Source organism: Genypterus blacodes, unplaced genomic scaffold, assembly GCF_046128005.1.
Source record: "Genypterus blacodes isolate CSIRO-AG114 ecotype Tasmania unplaced genomic scaffold, CSIRO-AGI_Gbla_v1 ptg000147l_1, whole genome shotgun sequence".
NCBI classification, from domain to species: domain Eukaryota; kingdom Metazoa; phylum Chordata; class Actinopteri; order Ophidiiformes; family Ophidiidae; genus Genypterus; species Genypterus blacodes.
In genome coordinates, this window is record NW_027466949.1 from 1,150,391 (window position 1) to 1,168,562 (window position 18,172).

An 18,172-nucleotide genomic window follows, 5' to 3' on the forward strand; every position below is an offset into this window, starting at 1 on the left:
GCGGGAAACGTTAACTAAAACGGCTAACACAGACTTATTACTGGGGCAGGTGGCGCTTGTGCAGTTCGACGGGAGGGGGCTCGTGGCAACTGTGTGTGTCGTCAGCTGGGCCAACCGGCAATGTGGTGGCACAGGTAGATCATTAAATCCTACTTAAGGCACCCAAATGTGGCACCCAGGGGTCCTTGGGGGGGGTGGGGGTTGGGGGTGTGTGTGTTTCATCTTGGTATATCCTAGGTTGGAGGTTCAGACAGGAAACAGCTACAGTAAACCCAAGATATGCATTATTTGGACCAAAACCTCGACTGGGCCAATTTGCTATATGAGTGTCTGTGTTCTATACAACATGGGTGGTGATCAATTATTCAAACTGTGTGTTCCTCAGGGTCCTAAAGCCTTACAGCAGGCAACCCAGTCTATAAATAAGATCTGGCACCGGTCCAGTGTATGACTGAAACATGAAGCATGTGTTTGGCCAGGTGGTTTGCTGAGAAGAACCACAACACTGTTACACTTCTGTCTCTATAATCTGTCTTGAGTTCAAACGTAAAGAATATGAGGCAACGTGCAGCTCTTTGCATAGAAGCTCAACATGAGAACACTCTGTCAACGGCCATATATTGTTAATTTCTGCTTTGTGTATTGTTTCATGGACCTTTTGACCTCTTGGCACCATTTACCAGCGATGTATTGTGATTTATTTTACGAATGACGCAACACTGCTATACACCATAAATACATTTTCAAACTGTTTCAAAGTGTTTTGTTCAGGTAATAAAGTCCAAATGAATGTAAACGAGTCTGATGATACCTCAGGTGGTCTGATACTTGTTCAGACTTGTTGCCATGTTTTCTGACATCAGCACAGATTTTTAAAGGATTGGAAAAGGATCTTTGTTTTTGTGTCTGCATTTCCATTTTTCATTCGAGTTAGTGGTTTTCATTGACGTCACACATTATTGTATTAAATAAAGGCGAAAATTCATCTGTAATATTTGTAATTGTTCAAATAAAAGTGCAATATTTTTTAAATTTCACCGCCCAAGAATTTTCTTCTTTATTCTCTCTATTTTTCCTTTTTTCATTCTCCTTCCTCATCTGAGTCAATTTTTGCTTTGTAAGTGTTTAAGTGGTCTTAACATCGAGGGCGTTTCTCGTTTTTAGGTACCAAACGCAATCAATTATGCAGTTTCCCATATGTTGGGATGATGTAATGGTTCAAGCTGCCACTAAACCGGCGAACATCTCTGACTTGCCGCCCTGCGCCATGTGCTCCATGCACCGCCGGATGGATGAGATGAGATGAGATGAGAGCTTAACCGAGCTCCGGGCGACAAACGAGAGTAAGTGTGATGTGATGTGAATGGATGTATAGATATTATATATGAATGTAGCCTTAAATGATAGAAAATGTGCTTAGATTAGTGAAGGTGTGATGATGATGATGGAGGAGCAAAGGAGCGATGGAGAGCCGGGGAGGAGAGCATCATCTCCCCGCTGCTGCTATCGCGTAATGTCTGCGTAAAGTTGGCTTGTCTGGACACACTCCAGCTGTTGTTTGTGGACCGGACCGTGCTCGTGTGTGTGTTTATGTGTGTGTGTGTGTTCGATGGAGACAGAGAGTAATGGGATTGTGCGACAGCTGAGTAAAAGGTCTCACAAGTGCACCAGTGAGTGTGTCAGACCATCACCACGCTAAAAGGAGGGGGATCGCCGAGCCTCTCTTACACACAGACACACACACACACACGCACAGACAATACGGGCTGCGCCGCGTCTATTCCTGCGGACAGTCAACACCCACATGAACGAAAACATGGTGCGACGAAGATGTGGGAGATGAATTTCTGTAATATTCTGATCATTTCCCCCATTTTCCTGCTGAACGCACCGAACACATCGTGATCTGCTTTGATTTAAGAACAATAGCAATGAAATTTCCACTAGAAAACCAGAGGAAACAAGTTAACTGGGACCCGGAACAAGGTCAGTAAATTATGCTTTTATTATTCATTCATGACTTGAATATTATATTATATTTATTATTAAAATAGCGCGCTTGCCACTTAAGTGTAAATATGGATGGGAGATGTTTACATGTACGTTTTGCGCTCTGAACTGAATTTAGAATTTTTTTTATGTAAGATTTAGACTTAAGAGTTTTGTGTTGTGTTGCTGTGAACGCGAACAGAAGCGTGAACGCAAGACAAAGCGGTTTCTTTCTTCTCCATCATCCTCCGCGTACTCAGCTGCTGCTGCGCTGCTGGAGCGGAGCTTCAGCTGCATCAAGCTGGAAGCAGCGGAGAGCAGAACAGGTGCCAAAATAAAAGCGCAAGGATTTTGGTGTCCAAGAAGTCAAGCTGGATGCAAAAACAACAACAGCAAACTGCTAGGGCGGTGAATTATAGAAATACAGCGTGTAGGTCAGCGGTTTTTAAACTTATATTCTTTGGGATAAGTATCAGCAACAAGTCACTACTTGACTAACTCAACGACGGATAAATAATTATTGAACTTAAGCCATTCCTTAAAGGTTTTTTCCAAACCATTTGTCGCAATAATGCAATTTCTACAGATTTCAATTGTTTCGATTGGACTCATCCACCCCCGGGGTTGTAAACAAGTACTCTGACTATACTGATACTTCAGATTAGAACTTCATATGCGTTATTGCATTGACACATCGATAGAAAAACTCGGAGCACTTCGTTCCCAAACGCCTGTTAGTGGGAAATAGTTTTAGAAATTGTTTGTTAATCTCCATTGATGTGTATTTTTATGGTTAGTTGTGTATTTGTTTCATACATCCATAGAGATCCACCCAACACAATTGCCTTGCTCTTTGTTTTGTTTTCTAGTTTGCGAATTCGTTTTATTTTGAATCTAGTTCTTACCGGAAGCGTAAGTGTTGCGTAAGCGTTATTCCGAGTGGCTTTACGCTGGGTGTTGAGGCGCAGCTGTTCAGCGCAATACTCAAACCTGCATGTGTCCATCGGGAATGACTGGGCAAAGAGCCAGGGCGAGCCCGAATTAACTTTCAGCGTATCTGTCACTAAACACTGAATCAAAGCTACTTTCAATAAGTAACGTCCATACACGTGCAGCAGAAGTGCTGACAAACTGTATATTTGACTCTAAATGTTCCACCACAGCTGTGTGTAAAGGATGAGATATGGCATTTAAGTGTTTAGTGTTTGCTGTAAATGTTGACATGTCACATACATCATCATCATCATCATCTACAAAAGTCTCCCTGATTTTGGGGAGTGTTTCCTTGCTGATCAGGTGTATGGGAAGAGTAAGGACTGACACAGAGAGAAGAGTTAGATTGTATCAGTGCTTTCCACTCAAGCCTTATTTAATTTGCCAACAATCAATATCAGGCAGCTTCAGTGGTTTGAATACCATTTCAGATGAATGCCATACCGCTGAGTTATTTGAAACAGAAACCTGTCTCCAGCCTTTATGCTTTGGAATAACAGATTCTATGTTGGCGCTCTGCTGCTATTTTTAGTTTCCTTATTGCAGTTTTGTAACACTTAGCTCAACTAAAATCGATCGATGTGCCAGATGAAGCTTCCCGACCTCTGCCACCATGTAGGAGTGCGGCTCTGCTGCAGGGCTGATTTATTCATCACAGGACCACAGCAACACACCCTTCGGGATTTTTTCGTCCTTTTCCCACCCGAGCCCTACCTATGACCCCTGACCCCTGCCTCCCCTCACTCTCCTTCACCACCCCCCAGCCCCTCCGTACCACGGACAAATCAGATAGTGATTAGTAGTTTGAAAGTAAACCAGCCTTGCCATGTGAGGCCATGTTTGAATGAAGCAGCGCTCTTACCAGACGTTTCTGCAGATTTGTTTGCTCAAGCCGATCTCTTGCACTTTTGCGTCGGCTTCTTGCCGACAGTGAAGGTGGCTGTTTCTTTGTGAGGTACAATGCTTTCTATTTTTATTTGGTTTTGGTTTTTGGCATCATTCATGATGTCATGAGGGGGGATTGTTGTTAGAGTGGTTGATATCAGGTCAACTTTGACATCATAGATGATGTCATTGTGAGGGGTGTTTTTGTAATGCAAATAAGAAATCAAACTGCTAGTCAAGTATTTATGTAACGTACAGCGGCATTGAAAAGCTCCTTATACACATGGAGGTGTGTGAGAAAAATGAAGGGATGCTGCAACTCCAGATAAACAGTAGCAAAATGAGATGAAAAGCAATTCATGTCTTTGTGAGACTTGTTGGACTTATTTGCATTTGGAAAAAGATCAGAAGCAGTAGATGTTCTGCTGCGTCCATCAGAATGATTGAATACAGCTCGAGCTCTTCACTCGCCCATCCTATTTTCCTCCCTAATTCATTCTAAGAATAGATTGCGGTCGCCCATAAATTCAAAGTGGCAGCATTGAGCCTCATGCCTGTGACATGAGTTTGCTCTTATTGATTCAAGCATGATGCGAGTCAAAGGTTTAACTAACGAGATTCATCTCTGGAGCAGAGAGAGACACTTCCTGGATGTCCTTGACTCATCAGGGCGGGGCATCTGTGTGTGTGTGTGTGTGTGTGTGTGTGTGTGTGTGTTTGTGTATGTGCTTAGTATATCATAGCAAATAACTACATTTCTAAAAATTCAGCTCAGAGGTGCTCCAAGCTTCCTCAGCTGAGAGATGTGGGGGTACCAGGGGTGAAGTCATATACATTAAAGGAAGCTAAATTTAGCTGCATCCTCCGTGCTGTTTCACCTCTGCGTTTATTGTGGAGCTTATTCAGAGCCCAGGGAGTGAACGTGGCTCTCATCCCACTACTGGAGCCTTTTAGAGAAATTGAATCCTGGAAGTGGATCATTCAGATTTTCATCTTCACCTTTACAGTGAGGGTTCAGTCGCAACATGCACGTGCTGCATAGTTGAAATCTGTGTATGAGCTTCCTCACTCTGCCTCATTTTATTGGTAGATCTTCTATAATCTCTCTGCAATCATCTCCGTCACGCCCTCCTGATCCAGGGCGTCCATCCAAGTGCTTAATTCACAACATCCCATTTATCTGACAACTTTCAATTGCATAAAATGTTGTTGTTAAGGCACCTTGGGAGACATTTGCCTCCTGAAGCTGTGAGGAACTAATGGCTTTTTATGCGCGCACACAAACTCGGTAAAAACAAGCGTTGATGATGGCGAGAGGAGGAGGCGGCAGAGGGTCTCGCTGCACCGGGACTCTGGCACAGCAGCAGGTCGGCTAATGGCCGATTGTGCTGATAACTCAGAGTGCTGGCGTTGCAAAGAGCCTCCCTTTGAGCCCAGTGAGGCATAGGACACTCATTTTGCGATGGCTCATGAAATATCTACATTTTGTTATGACTTATTTTTGCACTGTGCTTCATTAATGAACTGAATTTGTACAGTGTAGATGTATCAGCAGGAGAAAGGTCCTTGATGTGCTTTCATGTATTCCAAAAGCCTCAACAAAACAAAACCTCAGTTGCATTGTTGTTATTCTTCACTGTGTCAGTCTTTACATAACATATTCAGTCTGGACCAGATCCAAGACCTTCAGATGATTAGATAAGTTTCAATTTCCTTTAGTTAGGAGAATGGCCCAGCAGCTCTAGCATTGCTTAATACACACACTTCTTAATCTGGTCCTCTGTTTCTCCCCTCACTCTGTTTCATAGTGGCGGTCCAGACCAACTTGGTTCCTCCCAAGAAGGCGCAGTCTGGCATGGCGAAGTCAAGTCTAGTCCAGGCCAGCGTGGCGACCATGCAGAACCCCATGGGCTGCGACCCGAAGGCCAACGGTCATTGCCCGCTGCCGCGCCTCTCCATCTCGTCCCGCTCGGCCAGCGTGGTGGCCAGCATGGACGCCAGCTACGACGGCACGGTGGCGGCGCTCCACTCGGTGATGAAGTGGAAGACGGTGGTGGCCGTGTTCGTGGTGGTGGTGCTGTACCTGGTGTGCGGAGGTCTGGCGTTCAGGGCGCTGGAGCAGCCGTTTGAGAGCATCCAGAAGACCAGCATCACCCTGGAGAAGGCCTCCTTCCTGGCCCGCCACGCCTGTGTCACTCCTGATGAGCTGGAGGCCCTCATTAAGGTGAGCCAATCAGAGGGGGGATGACCTGCTGGGTGGTCCATCAGTCAGATAAAGTGTTGTTTCCTCACTTTGCATTTGTAAACAATCGTCGAATCGCTTCACAATGAACAGATCTGTTTGTATGAGGAAAACCAGGGAAACAGGAAATGAAGGCGATCTGATAAATAATATGAAATCTAATTCAATTGGATTGGAAAGGGGCGGGGGAAAAATTCCACCGTGTGACCTTTATAGGCAGTGATTCGATTGCTATCAGGCGTAATTAGCGATGTAAGGGGTAATTAAATCTGTTTTCATTAGAAAGTCACGTGGTCTTGGAAAGGATGGGTTCTCTTCAAGTCTGCATTGTCCTTCAGCAAATGAAGTCATTCATTAGAGTCCATCAGTGGAAAAAGTGCCACCTAATATCACCCCAGTGGATGCTGCACTAAATCGTGTTATGTAACCATATGTCTGCTATGTCAGCTACTAAAACGCTATGAACTATGGTCCTCATCACCGCTTCTACGCTGCTGTAACATCCTACCCATGACTCACGACCCCTGACCCCTGACCCCGGCCTCATAAAGTAGCATAAACGTTAGGTGACTGCTACATGACGCTTGTGCTGATTGGTTCTCTGGCGCTTTGCATTGCGGCTCGCTCCGACAGTGACGATCGCTTCTCGGCTTCGGTAATGCAAATTAAAATCAAATTAAAATGTAAATGAAATGAAATGCAAAGGCTGAAGAATGTTTCTGGACAGTTTGGAGGAGATTGCAGGAATGTTGCTTGTTGTATTGACGTACATACACACACACACACACACACACACACATACACACACACACACACATGCTCTTCAATTATAGTAGGGAACATAAAGACAAAGATAAGATGGTGTTTGCTTTGCCGACCTTTACCTTCAAATTGGCCTCGTAAAACTAAAATCACGACTTGAGGCGTCATAATAACATGTTGGATGCAAAGACAGGAGCCCTTGTGTTGTGCTGCTGCAGGAACAGGCGTCGGAATGTTAATCGCCTCTTCCGTTTGGCAGGTTGAAAATGAATGTACAGTACGTATCGGGTTATGGCGCAGCATCAAATTGCTTTTGCGTGGCGGCGTTAACACGCGAATCAAATTAGGTCGGCAAAAAGAATAAGCAGTGCAGCTCGGCGACATGAAATTCTGACATTCAATCTCTCATAAATTGCATTTCAGATAGTCTGTACACTCCTGCAATCACCAAGTTATGTGATGTTACTGCAGCCCTCAGGAGCACCCTAACCCCACCACACCCCCACCCACCACTCAAGCATCACCCTCTGGCTCTGTGGAAGCTCACCATCCTTCATCCTGCATCTGCCACTAATATAGCATTAATTCAGACGGTCATTAGCTCTTCCTGCAGTGCTGATGAGATGATGAATGGAATAAATGTGGATGAAGATACACACCCACTGCTTTCTGTCCCCTGCTTGGATGGGTTAATGTCACAACAACATCCTGTCACAGGAAGCATAATATCTTCCCTTCAGGGTCTCTATAGTTACCCATAATGCTCAGTGACCAAACATACAGATTACATAACAGAGCCTGGAGGATCCGGAGAGAGAAAAGGGCACATAACCGTCTCTCTCCTAAGATGTTTGTCCTCATAGGAAGTAAAGTCAGTGGCTATGACCTTTATTTACTGGCTTCAAAGAGAACAGTATGGATTGTGATTGAAAGTCTGTATCGACTTGTGTTGCACCAAATGTCTAATCTGTAAACAAGCAGCAGCTCCAGCGCAGACATCAAGCCTTAAGAATTGAAACATAGATTTTATTCCCCCCGTATGCTTAAATAAAACAGAATGACATTTGTAATCCAACAGGTTTCAGGCTGAGTGCTGGACCCTCAACGTGAACGCAGAGGAATGAAGTGCGAAACCAAAAGAGTGAGGCTTTAAAACACCCACACGTTTTAAATAAGGAACCATGCTCGACTTAACCGCATCGCTGCCGTCTTTTGCAATGAAACATTTCTCCAGGCACTCCTCGGTAACAGCACAATAAAAACCTTTATTTAACTGGCAATCAGTTGCGAGCTTGCCAGCCAGAGATCACATGAGAGATACGCAGCAGCAGACGTGCAATCATACGATCAAATCTGCCCCACTGCAGCTGAAAAGGAGTCTGAGAATGAGCTGGAGCCCCACGGTTATATATATGTTTTTTTAAAGGAAGACAGGAAACAGAAAACCAAGTGTCTGACAACCCTGAGACGTAAATAGAAAGAGACAGAGGGAGACAAGTATGGTAACTAAGGGAGAACAACTCAGGTTAGATCCCTCAGTACCAACCATTACAGTTAAAGGGTCCAGCATGGTTTGATAGCGTCTGAAACACGGCAAAAGAGGTTCATAAACCAAGTTTCCTCCAGGGGATCTTTTGTAATAAATAATGACTTTTTTATAGACAAAAGGTGTTAGATTGTGTGGCAGGCGTCTCTCTCTCTCAGTGGAAGCTTATGGATGAGATGAACCTCAGAATGGGCATAACACCAAAAACATGCTAGACACTCTGAAACAGTGACACAGAGGTTGATTTAAGCAGACCTGCCACCCTCTGTCCCTGCAGTGTTCCACCGTGTTCCGCATTTCATCAGCACAGCTTGTAAAGCCTTTTTCTCAGAGCAGGGACCGTTGGGGATTGAACCATATAACAGGTGCAAGAAATCTGTCCCCGAAGAAGTTAACTATACATTTTACAGTGTCTTTCTTTACTGATTTATATACTATACAGTCGTACTTGACACGATTACAGCCCGAATTGTAGGTCAAGATTTAGGGTCACTACATTAAACTGACATGGGCGAGTGAAGATGGGATTGGAAAATGAGTTAGAGTCTCTCCGCGCAGATCGCTGAACTGAATGTTTGATTTTTGCAGGTGTATGATGACGGAAAGAAAGTAGGACTAAGATCATGCGAGCGCTCCTTTCCTTTAGGATGATGCTAATGATGTAATTGTTTGCACAGACACAATTTGCAGAAAGAAAACACAGGAACATCCTGAGCTCGTCCGGGTTAATTTCCAAATGTCAAAAATCGTCTTTTTAACCAACAGAGTCCCCAATAACTGCAGCTCAACAGGAAGCATATGGTCGCAGTTCCTGTTGGAGAGCGATGGAGGTCAAAGGCTAAAAATGTGACTGCAAAGATAGCAAAAGCCTTTATGGAATAATGTGCTTTCCATGTTTCCTCGAGTTGTCTGAGAGTCGTTTGAGTTGTCTGAGGTCCCTCTGTAGGTCCTAAGCTTGAACTAACCTCAGAGACAGAACCGGTCGCATGGCGTTTGGTGAGCTCCAATTTCCGCCACTACGCTTCCATTTGACGCTTCTGTCGTTGACGCCTCTCCAGTGAATGTTTGCTCCGCCCTGTCCTAATCTACACCCTCCTCAGATCTCTGATTCTTCCTCGGCCAGGCGTCCTTTCCCCGCTCTCCTTGGCACGTGGCGGTGCCTTTGAGCCGCGAGAAGGTCCATCATGAGTTCGTAAAAAGAAATCCAATGATAGCGTCTCCTATAGAGAAATGTGAATACAAAGATCTTGAACGCGGTGAGCCTGCGGTCCATAGGGAATCAATTATTCATCGCCCTGACCCGCAGCCTCACCACCTCCACCCACTAAAAGCAGCAGCGCTACAAAAAGCAGCTGAATAGCTCTATTTGTCCTACATCTGCTCACATTCTATGTACTGATACTATTTTGTGACCTTCATACGTACTCTCTCTCTACTTAGCTACGTTTACAGTATCTGAAGGCCGTGATTAGGACTTTACAGATACAGATTGTACATTGAGAAACATACAAAGTTTAAAAAGTTCACAAAATATGGATTAAGCCAATTCATCTTTGCCTTGTTCCAGATGAGATTTTTATGAATTCAACATTTCATCATCATCATTATTCCTTTAGGTGTTTTCATGATTTAAAAACTGCATTTCATTTTGTATAATAATTCTTCATTAATTATATTGAGTTTGAGTGAATTGAATTAAGCACATTTTACTGAAGATACTACATTTTTTTGATGCAGAATTGCAATATTAATGTTTCAAGTATTTTCCGACTGCTACATATACTTCATGTTAGGACTGCTTTACAGAACTTACTGTACTGTGTCCTAACAACACAGACATATTTGCATAAATCACAGACTTATAAAATAAATATAAATATAAAAATATCCACCCTTAAATACACAACATGAGGCAGCCAGAAGAACTAGTGCAGATTTATTAATTTTCTGAGCTTTGTGGGTTTATCTGATGAGACTTTTTAAATAAACCAGTCTTTGTATGAAGCTCACTTTGAGCTCTCCTCACAAATGGCCCTCTGCTCTTCTAGCACATTCTGTCTCCGTGCTGTGTCTGTCCTGTCACTCCGCTGAAAACGCGGTGGCATCACAGCCGTGGTGACTCACTGTTGTCGAACAGTTTAGTGGAGGAGTTGACAGAAAAATGGCAACTTTGAAACTCGTGTGTGTATAACTGAGTGTGTGTGTGTTAGAGAAAAGCTTTCAAAAGCTTTCAAAGGTCTCTTTCATAGTGTCAGTTGACATACATGTTCATTTGTGTGTGTGTGTGTGTGCCTGTGATTGAACGTGTGCCTATTGACCTCCCCATGTCTGTTCCGTCCACCTACATACTGTGCACCCACGAAGACGACGGCTAATTGCCTCTCGCAGCGCTGATGCGATGACTCACGCGTTGGCACAACGTGATGCCGTGCTGTTATTGACACCAGTCAGGCCTCTTTTCGTTATGAGTCACTTCTCCAAATAAACCACTTTATTACCTGTAATGCATTTATGTAGGAACATGCAAACAGCATCGTCATCTTTAACTAGTAGAACTTCAAAACACAAGCGCTCTACATTGCGTACACAGCTTAGGCTATTTGGAGCCAAGCCTTTTTGCACTAATAATCTAAACAAAGTCGACAAACTGAGAAAAATATCATGGGTATTACAATATAGATGATATGATAACTTCCAACTGTATAACAGGAAGTGGGAGAGACAGCATGAACCCACGAGAGCTTCAAAATGGGCCCTGCCAACATCATTTAAACCTGCTCTGAACTGACGATCAAGCAGTGACAGTATTCTGTGCTCGAGTGGATTTACAACAAAGTGTGTTGACAAAAAAAAATCGCTGTCACTTTCTTTCTGGATCTGTAAGAACGCCTGTAAATTGGTTCGTTAGCAGCATTAAAACGGAAGAGAGCACACGTGAAGCTGAACCATCGGTGCCATCCTAATTAACATGCTGCAACACAAACACATTCATCATCACCATGCTTCAGAAGTGCAAATTCAAGATTTGCAACATCTCTAATGCAGCATGAACTTTGCTGTGGAAAAGCCAGAGACAAATATAGACATGCTCATGAAATATTCAGATAGATTATGAGGCTATTTATGGCCCCGCCTTCACTCCAGAATTAGGTTATTAGGGTTTTATGGTATAATTACAGGCTCTGATATTTTCTCAATAAAGTAGCTGCGTCTGCTAAAACCCCATTAATGTAATTGGCTAATTTTAGATTCAAAAATCAGCCTCATTGAGGAGTTGCGGTAATCACATGCATGATTATGATGCGGCATGCGTAGCGGTGTGTGTTGCTTCTCCAGTCTGCCTCCTTTCATATGTATGTCACGAGAGTTAATACATAATTTATAATGGACCGGCATTTCACAGCAGCATGCATGGACGGGCTGCAGGCTGCAGTGATTGCACTAGGATGTGTAGCAAATGCACCGAAGCCTCTGACCTCCCTTACAGTGACTTTCACATCAGCAGATAGGAGATTTACTGGGACCCAAAGGCAAAAAACTGAAAGTATAAGAAAGAAATTGCAGTGGTGTTCTCACAGAATGCTTATTCAGACAGTATAGAGGCAGATCAATGAGAATAATGATGCAGTAAATGCTTTTTTAATGTTCGCCTCCATACCAGATAAGCAGCAAATAAAGCAGGGACACAAAGTGAGGCTGACTCCGGACAAAAGAGACGGATAAGAATTGTCACGTTGGAAGTGAAAGTCTAAGCTTCTGAATGCAAATGCAAGCGTGATAAGAGAGACGGCGACATGTGAAGAGTGAGACGCTGAATAATTTGAGCAGGACACGCACCAGTTGTTCATGGGCGTTCATGCCTGCTCAAATCCCTCTGTAAAGGCAATACTATGGAAAATCACTACATGTTTCATCGTTATTATTATTGGTTGAATAATTTAACGATTTCTCATCAAAAGCGAAAATGAAAAAGGAAAGAAGGAAAGAAAGAAGGATGCACAAATAGAAAAAGGAAATAGGCTAGGAAAGAAGGAAAGGCTGGAGGAAAGAAGGTAGGAGGTAAGGGAAGAAGAAAGGACGGAAGGATGGAAGGAAAGAGGGCAGAGGAATTGGAGAGGGAAACAGAAGAACAGAGAGAAAGAAATAAGGAAAGAGAAAGTAAAACAAATAAGTAATATGTAACTTTGAAGAGCTTTCTCTAAAATAATTCCTGTCACTTTTCCATCAATATAAAAACACAAAGCAGCAAAGGAGCCTTCAAATGTATAAATCACGTACTTCTTAGCAATAATTATCTGTTTTTGTATAATGAATCCTTGTTGTCAAAGTGTGCAGAGTAAATTCAGTTGACATTCTTCCTCTCCCGTGTCTCCCAGCGCTCTCTCCTCCCCTCCTGCCACCTCTTTTATGGGGTCGTGACCTTCCAGGCTGATGTGGAGATCACACACCACAGTCACACATGAGTTCCCCCATATGTTATACCATCAGTGGCTAAGGTCACACGCACACACTCACACACAAACGCACACATATAATAACATACCTACAAGCACACACACACACACACACACACACACACACACACACGGGCAGGAGGTGGTTTGATTTGCTGGCTGTCTTCACGCCATGAGCTGAATTAAAAGCAGACACTTGTGTTTGTTGTGTTGCCATCAGCTGAGTCGGCACGCAAACATCACTGTATTCCTCTACTGTGCAACGCAGGTGCAACTACACGACTCAGCTGCTGTGTCATACTTCATACTGGCCTCCTCCATGATTTCATACTTTGATCAGTTTCCATTTTTATCTGTTTTTGTCAGTGTTGAGGTGTTTTTAGATCCAAGCTCCTCTGAATGTTCCTCAGATCTTCATTTCCAGCAACGTCCTGGTGCAAAGAAATCTTCCAAATGATTCTAAATATTATCTAAATGTTGTATGGCATTCTCTGGCTCTGTTAGATACACGATGATGTCATCTACAGATATTTTAGCCTCATTATTATTATATCTTCACACCTTAAATCTTACACTTGAGGTAAAGTGTTGCATTAAAGGGCTATTAAAAACAAATATGAAGATAAAGAAAGATAAGGCAATATTTCTGAAGGAGGTTTTGGTACTTTAGTTGTGTAATATGAGCCACATTCTTTATCCTTTATCATCTTTATAATGTTTACATCTCTCTTTTTCAGCATGCCATAGAAGCAGTGAGTGCAGGAGTGAGTCCTATTGGAGACACATCTTACAACTCCAGCTACTGGGACCTGGGCAGTGCCTTCTTCTTTGCTGGAACTGTCATCACAACCATAGGTACAGACTACTTTATACTTCCTTTAACTGCAGTTCTGTTCAATGGCATTTATAAATAACAACGAGAACGATTAATTGAGGCAGAAACTATACATCATTCCTTCACTAGACAACTTCAAGGTGGACTATTAAGTGTTAAGTGATCCAATCCGTGTCAATATGAGAAATCAGAGGAGGTGAATCACATACTAATACATTTCTGCTTGACACTTCTTCATTGTATCTCTCTCACTGCCGGGGCCATAATGAATGTAATTTTCCCAAAGGGCAATCTCATTATTGTCTCTCTAGGAGCTTATTTACCTAAGGCCCCCACTACAGGAGCTCTATAGGTATAACATAAGGGCATCACCTCATCACGTTGCATAAGAAAGTGATGATTATCTTGTTCTGCGTGTCATCTGACTCTCTCTCCTTCCTCTTTCCTCTCTTCCAACAGGTTATGGAAACATCGCTCCAAGCACAGAAGGTGGTAAAATATTTTGCATCCTGTACGCCATATTTGGCATCCCTCTGTTTGGCTTCCTGTTGGCGGGGATAGGCGATCAGCTGGGCACCATCTTTGTAAAGAGCATCTTGAGAGTGGAGAGGATCTTCAGGGTGGGTTTGTTTGTTTGTGGTGTTGTTTCGGACAGATTTTGTCGTTTGTATACTTTTGGTCTCATCTCTTGTTTTATTTGGTTTCCTCAGCAAAAGCACAAACAGATCAGCCAGACCAAGATCAGAGTGACGTCCACCATCCTCTTCATCCTGGCCGGCTGCATCGTCTTTGTCACCATCCCTGCTGTCATCTTCAAATACATAGAGGGCTGGACCACGCTGGAGGCTATTTACTTTGTTGTCATCACGCTCACCACAGTGGGAATAGGAGACTACGTGGCAGGTCTGTCTGCCCGCTTGTCTGTCTCTCTGCATGTCTCTCTGTGTATCACAACTTTTCTTCAAATTAGCGTTTCTCTGTTCGCCTGCAGGTGGAAACCGCAGGATCGACTACAAGCAGTGGTACAAGCCGCTGGTCTGGTTCTGGATCCTGGTGGGTCTGGCGTACTTTGCGGCCGTCCTCAGCATGATCGGCGACTGGCTGAGAGTGCTGTCCAAAAAGACCAAAGAGGAGGTCTGGATCATTTGATTACACCGTTCATAATTAGATTAGCACAGTGGAAAATGAAAGGTCACTCAGATTCTGCCTGCCCCGTCCCATCTGTCCACTCCCTTACTCAGCCTATTAATTGCTGCTCAGATCCTGACAGGAGCCCCGGTGACACGCTGCTTTTGTTTGATGGGTCAAGGAGGAGCTGATTTACTGAGCTCAGGCAGATCAGACAAAGAGTTATTGATCCTCTCAGGGAGGGAAACGGAGCTAATCTGGCTCGTCTTTATAAGAACTGGTAGATGTCACAGTCACTGAAGATCTCTGCTTCATTCTTCTCACATACTTTCAAACTGATAAACAAAATATGGCTCGATCTGGAACAGACATTTATCTGATGGCATCGGATCATAAATGATGATGATGATGATTCCTTGACAGTTCTTGCACACAAGCAGTAAATCTGCTGGTGTGTTATCACAGATGGAGAGTAACTCAGTAGATTTACTCGGTATTAAGGAGAGATATTGCTGTTGCCTGCAATGTTAGTACATATCAGAAAGAAATATTTGACTTTTTTATCCCCCTACATTTATCTGAAACTTTTGCACATTAAGACTTCAAAAAAATCTAAATTTTAAATATTGTTATATTGTGAATAAATAAATAAAATCCCAGTGTCTACACTTTTTAAATCATCATTTTATACAATTTGTAGGATTTGATTGTTCACTTTGTCAGAGAGCATTTTACTGCCAACAGCAATTACCTGATCAAAAGTCATCATTTGAATGCCTCTAATGCATTTAGCTTAAGTAGCTCTAAGTAGCTCTTAGTTTGCTCTTCCTCACCCTCTGCCTGCTACAACAGTCATACTGCATTCACACTCATCATTTCTTGCTATGTTGGATTCTGTTACTAAGACTTGTGATTCTTTCCTTATGGTTGTCGCAGGTTGGTGAGATTAAAGCTCATGCAGCTGAGTGGAAAGCAAACGTGCGTGCAGAGTTCCGTGAGACTCGGCGGCGGCTGAGCGTCGAGATCCACGACAAGCTCCAGCGGGCCGCCACCATCCGCAGCATGGAGCGCCGCCAGCTGGGCCTGGAGCAGCGAGCCCACTCCTTGGACATGCTGTCACCAGAGAAGAGGGCTCTGTTTGCCAGCCTGGACGCCGGCCGCTTCAAGACCTCGTCCCAGGAAAGCATCGACACCAAGCTCAACAACCTGAGGCTGAAGGGAGCCTGCGAGTCGTACGACCATCCGAGCAGCGACCAAACACCGCAGACGGCATCTTCGTCTGAGGAAAACCTCTTTCACCTGCGCTTCGGATCCCTCACCAAGTTGGCCAAACGTAACAAGAACCGCGACGTCAGAAGGAACATTCCCGACGATGTACGGCGAGTGTGCGAAGGCATGAACAATAGCTCGTCCATGCTGGGGGAGGAGAAGATGGAGGGAGGACTAGAGGAAGATGGGGAGCCCGATGAGGAGAGGAAGGAGGGAAACACCAGTCTGTCAAATCTGTCGCAGTACACGATGGAACGCTCCAAGCTGAATGGATTCATATCAGTGCAGGCCAAAGATGAGGAGCAGGTACAGGATGGAAGAGCACTTCAGCCACAGATGAGTCCTGGAGTGTAGAGAAAAACAGAGCGAGAGAGGTACAGACAGATAGAGAGAGAGAGAGAGAGAGTGCGTGGACATCTTGAGATGTTGAGCAATGTGCCTTTCTGTTCCCTGTGCTTAGATTCAGGCCGATATGAGAAAAACGGGAAGATCATTTGTTGCCAAAAAAGGAAAGAAATGGAGGAGAGAGAAGATGCTTTGGTGAAATACCTCACTTTGGACGACACTGTACAACAGGAGACTCCAAGAGCTCTGCTTCTTCTCCGCCGCCACGTCTCCTCAGACACTTTTGGTCGACTGTCTGTTAAGATTGAGTCTCACTTTGTCAACAGTGTGGGCAGGACGTCCAGGAGAGGGAACGCCGCATCATCCATCTTCCGGGAGGAGATCCGTCCGTGTCCTGTCAGCCCCCTCAAAGCTCCCGTGGCTATTTTTAGCCGCAGCAGAAAAAATATGGCTCCAGCATTTAATGAATGGAAGTCGTTGTTCCTGGCGGATCAATAAACACTATGAGCATTTACCGAGCCGACAGGAGGAATTATTCCCGTACACGGAATGTGACTTTGAAAATGTAGCCTTAGGAGATGAATGACTTTACTAAGAGCTCCTGTCAAACGAATTATTCACCTTGATTGTGCATGGTTATTAAAACACCAAACCGCAGAGCCACAGCAATTACTACGACATGTACTAACATAACAGCATCAATGCTGTATTCTTTCTCTTCTTCTTTGGGTTTCAATCAAATGAAATGTACTTTTGTATCGTTCAGACAAGCTTGAGTAAACACATTCCAGTAACGCTCACACCTGGAATATACAGTAGGCTTCATCTTCAATCGTCTTCTTAGGCAAACACGAATGCTGCATATTTTCAATTTGTAAATCACGTTCACGTTTCCAGTAATCACAGCAGTTTTTTTAATTAACAAGAATGTGAAAGACTTGATTTTGTATTCACCAAGCATGTTTACATCTGTGTTTACTCCCTTTTTCTACATCAGTCACGCACTTTTACTGGATTTTTCATTGAACTGTAAAGGTGTTTCTTTGTGTTTCTTTTTCTAAATTTTCTGTGCTTTTTTTTTTGCTATTCCTCATGTTTCACTCACCGACATGGTTCTTAATTTTCAAAAACATTTCCACCCTGCGATCTGTATCCAGACGAGACAAAAAAAAGGCAAAACAAATACGGCTGCAAGGTGTGAATGCAAACGGATTGAAATCCAATGTCGCGACTAACCGGGTGTAAATGAAAAAAAACGACATCATCTGCATTTTTATAAACCGGTCTTGACGATCCCTCCCAGCTTTAACGTCTACAGCACTATTAAGTGTATTGCTGGCGTGCGTTGCATGCGTTTCTACACAAAGACGCTGGTTGTAATTGTGAACCGTTTTTTGATCTGATGCGTAAAAATATTGACCATGATCTGTGACAGGGTGTGTGGGCTTTTTGTTGTGTACAGTTCATCACATCAAATGTAGTGAGTGCCTTTTTCCAGATAATAAATAATATTACACAAATGTTTTAAAGTTGTACGTCTAAAGTGATTCTGGCTTTTTGCTCTTGAGGAAATCACGTGATCAATTTCAAACAAATTACATCACCGTCGTGCGCTCGCTTTGATGCACCTTCTGAGTGATTGAGTGACACGGTTCATTATTATGTAACTGACCCCTAGCGTGACAGGATGCTTGCTGAGTCGTGGAGCCCAAGGTCTCCAAACA

General features: G+C 43.6%; 1 protein-coding gene across 1 annotated transcript; it reads left to right on the forward strand.

The window, feature by feature from the left end:
• Window positions 1-1,931: 1,931 nt before the first annotated feature.
• Window positions 1,932-16,457, forward strand: kcnk10b (potassium channel, subfamily K, member 10b). Its single transcript, XM_076165530.1, has 7 exons — window positions 1,932-1,986; window positions 5,676-6,091; window positions 13,609-13,726; window positions 14,166-14,326; window positions 14,417-14,609; window positions 14,698-14,840; window positions 15,771-16,457. Exons 1-7 carry the CDS (start codon window positions 1,932-1,934, stop codon window positions 16,455-16,457), a joined length of 1,773 nt encoding a protein of 590 aa, XP_076021645.1.
• Window positions 16,458-18,172: the final 1,715 nt, after the last annotated feature.

Bases quoted from the DNA above. Each gene is read 5' to 3' on its own strand.
- kcnk10b (XM_076165530.1), top strand. From the start codon at position 1,932: ATGAAATTTCCACTAGAAAACCAGAGGAAACAAGTTAACTGGGACCCG. The intron at 14,327-14,416 runs GTGGGTTTGTTT...TGGTTTCCTCAG, and splicing joins GAGTGGAGAGGATCTTCAGG to CAAAAGCACAAACAGATCAG. The intron at 14,610-14,697 runs GTCTGTCTGCCC...GTTCGCCTGCAG, and splicing joins AATAGGAGACTACGTGGCAG to GTGGAAACCGCAGGATCGAC.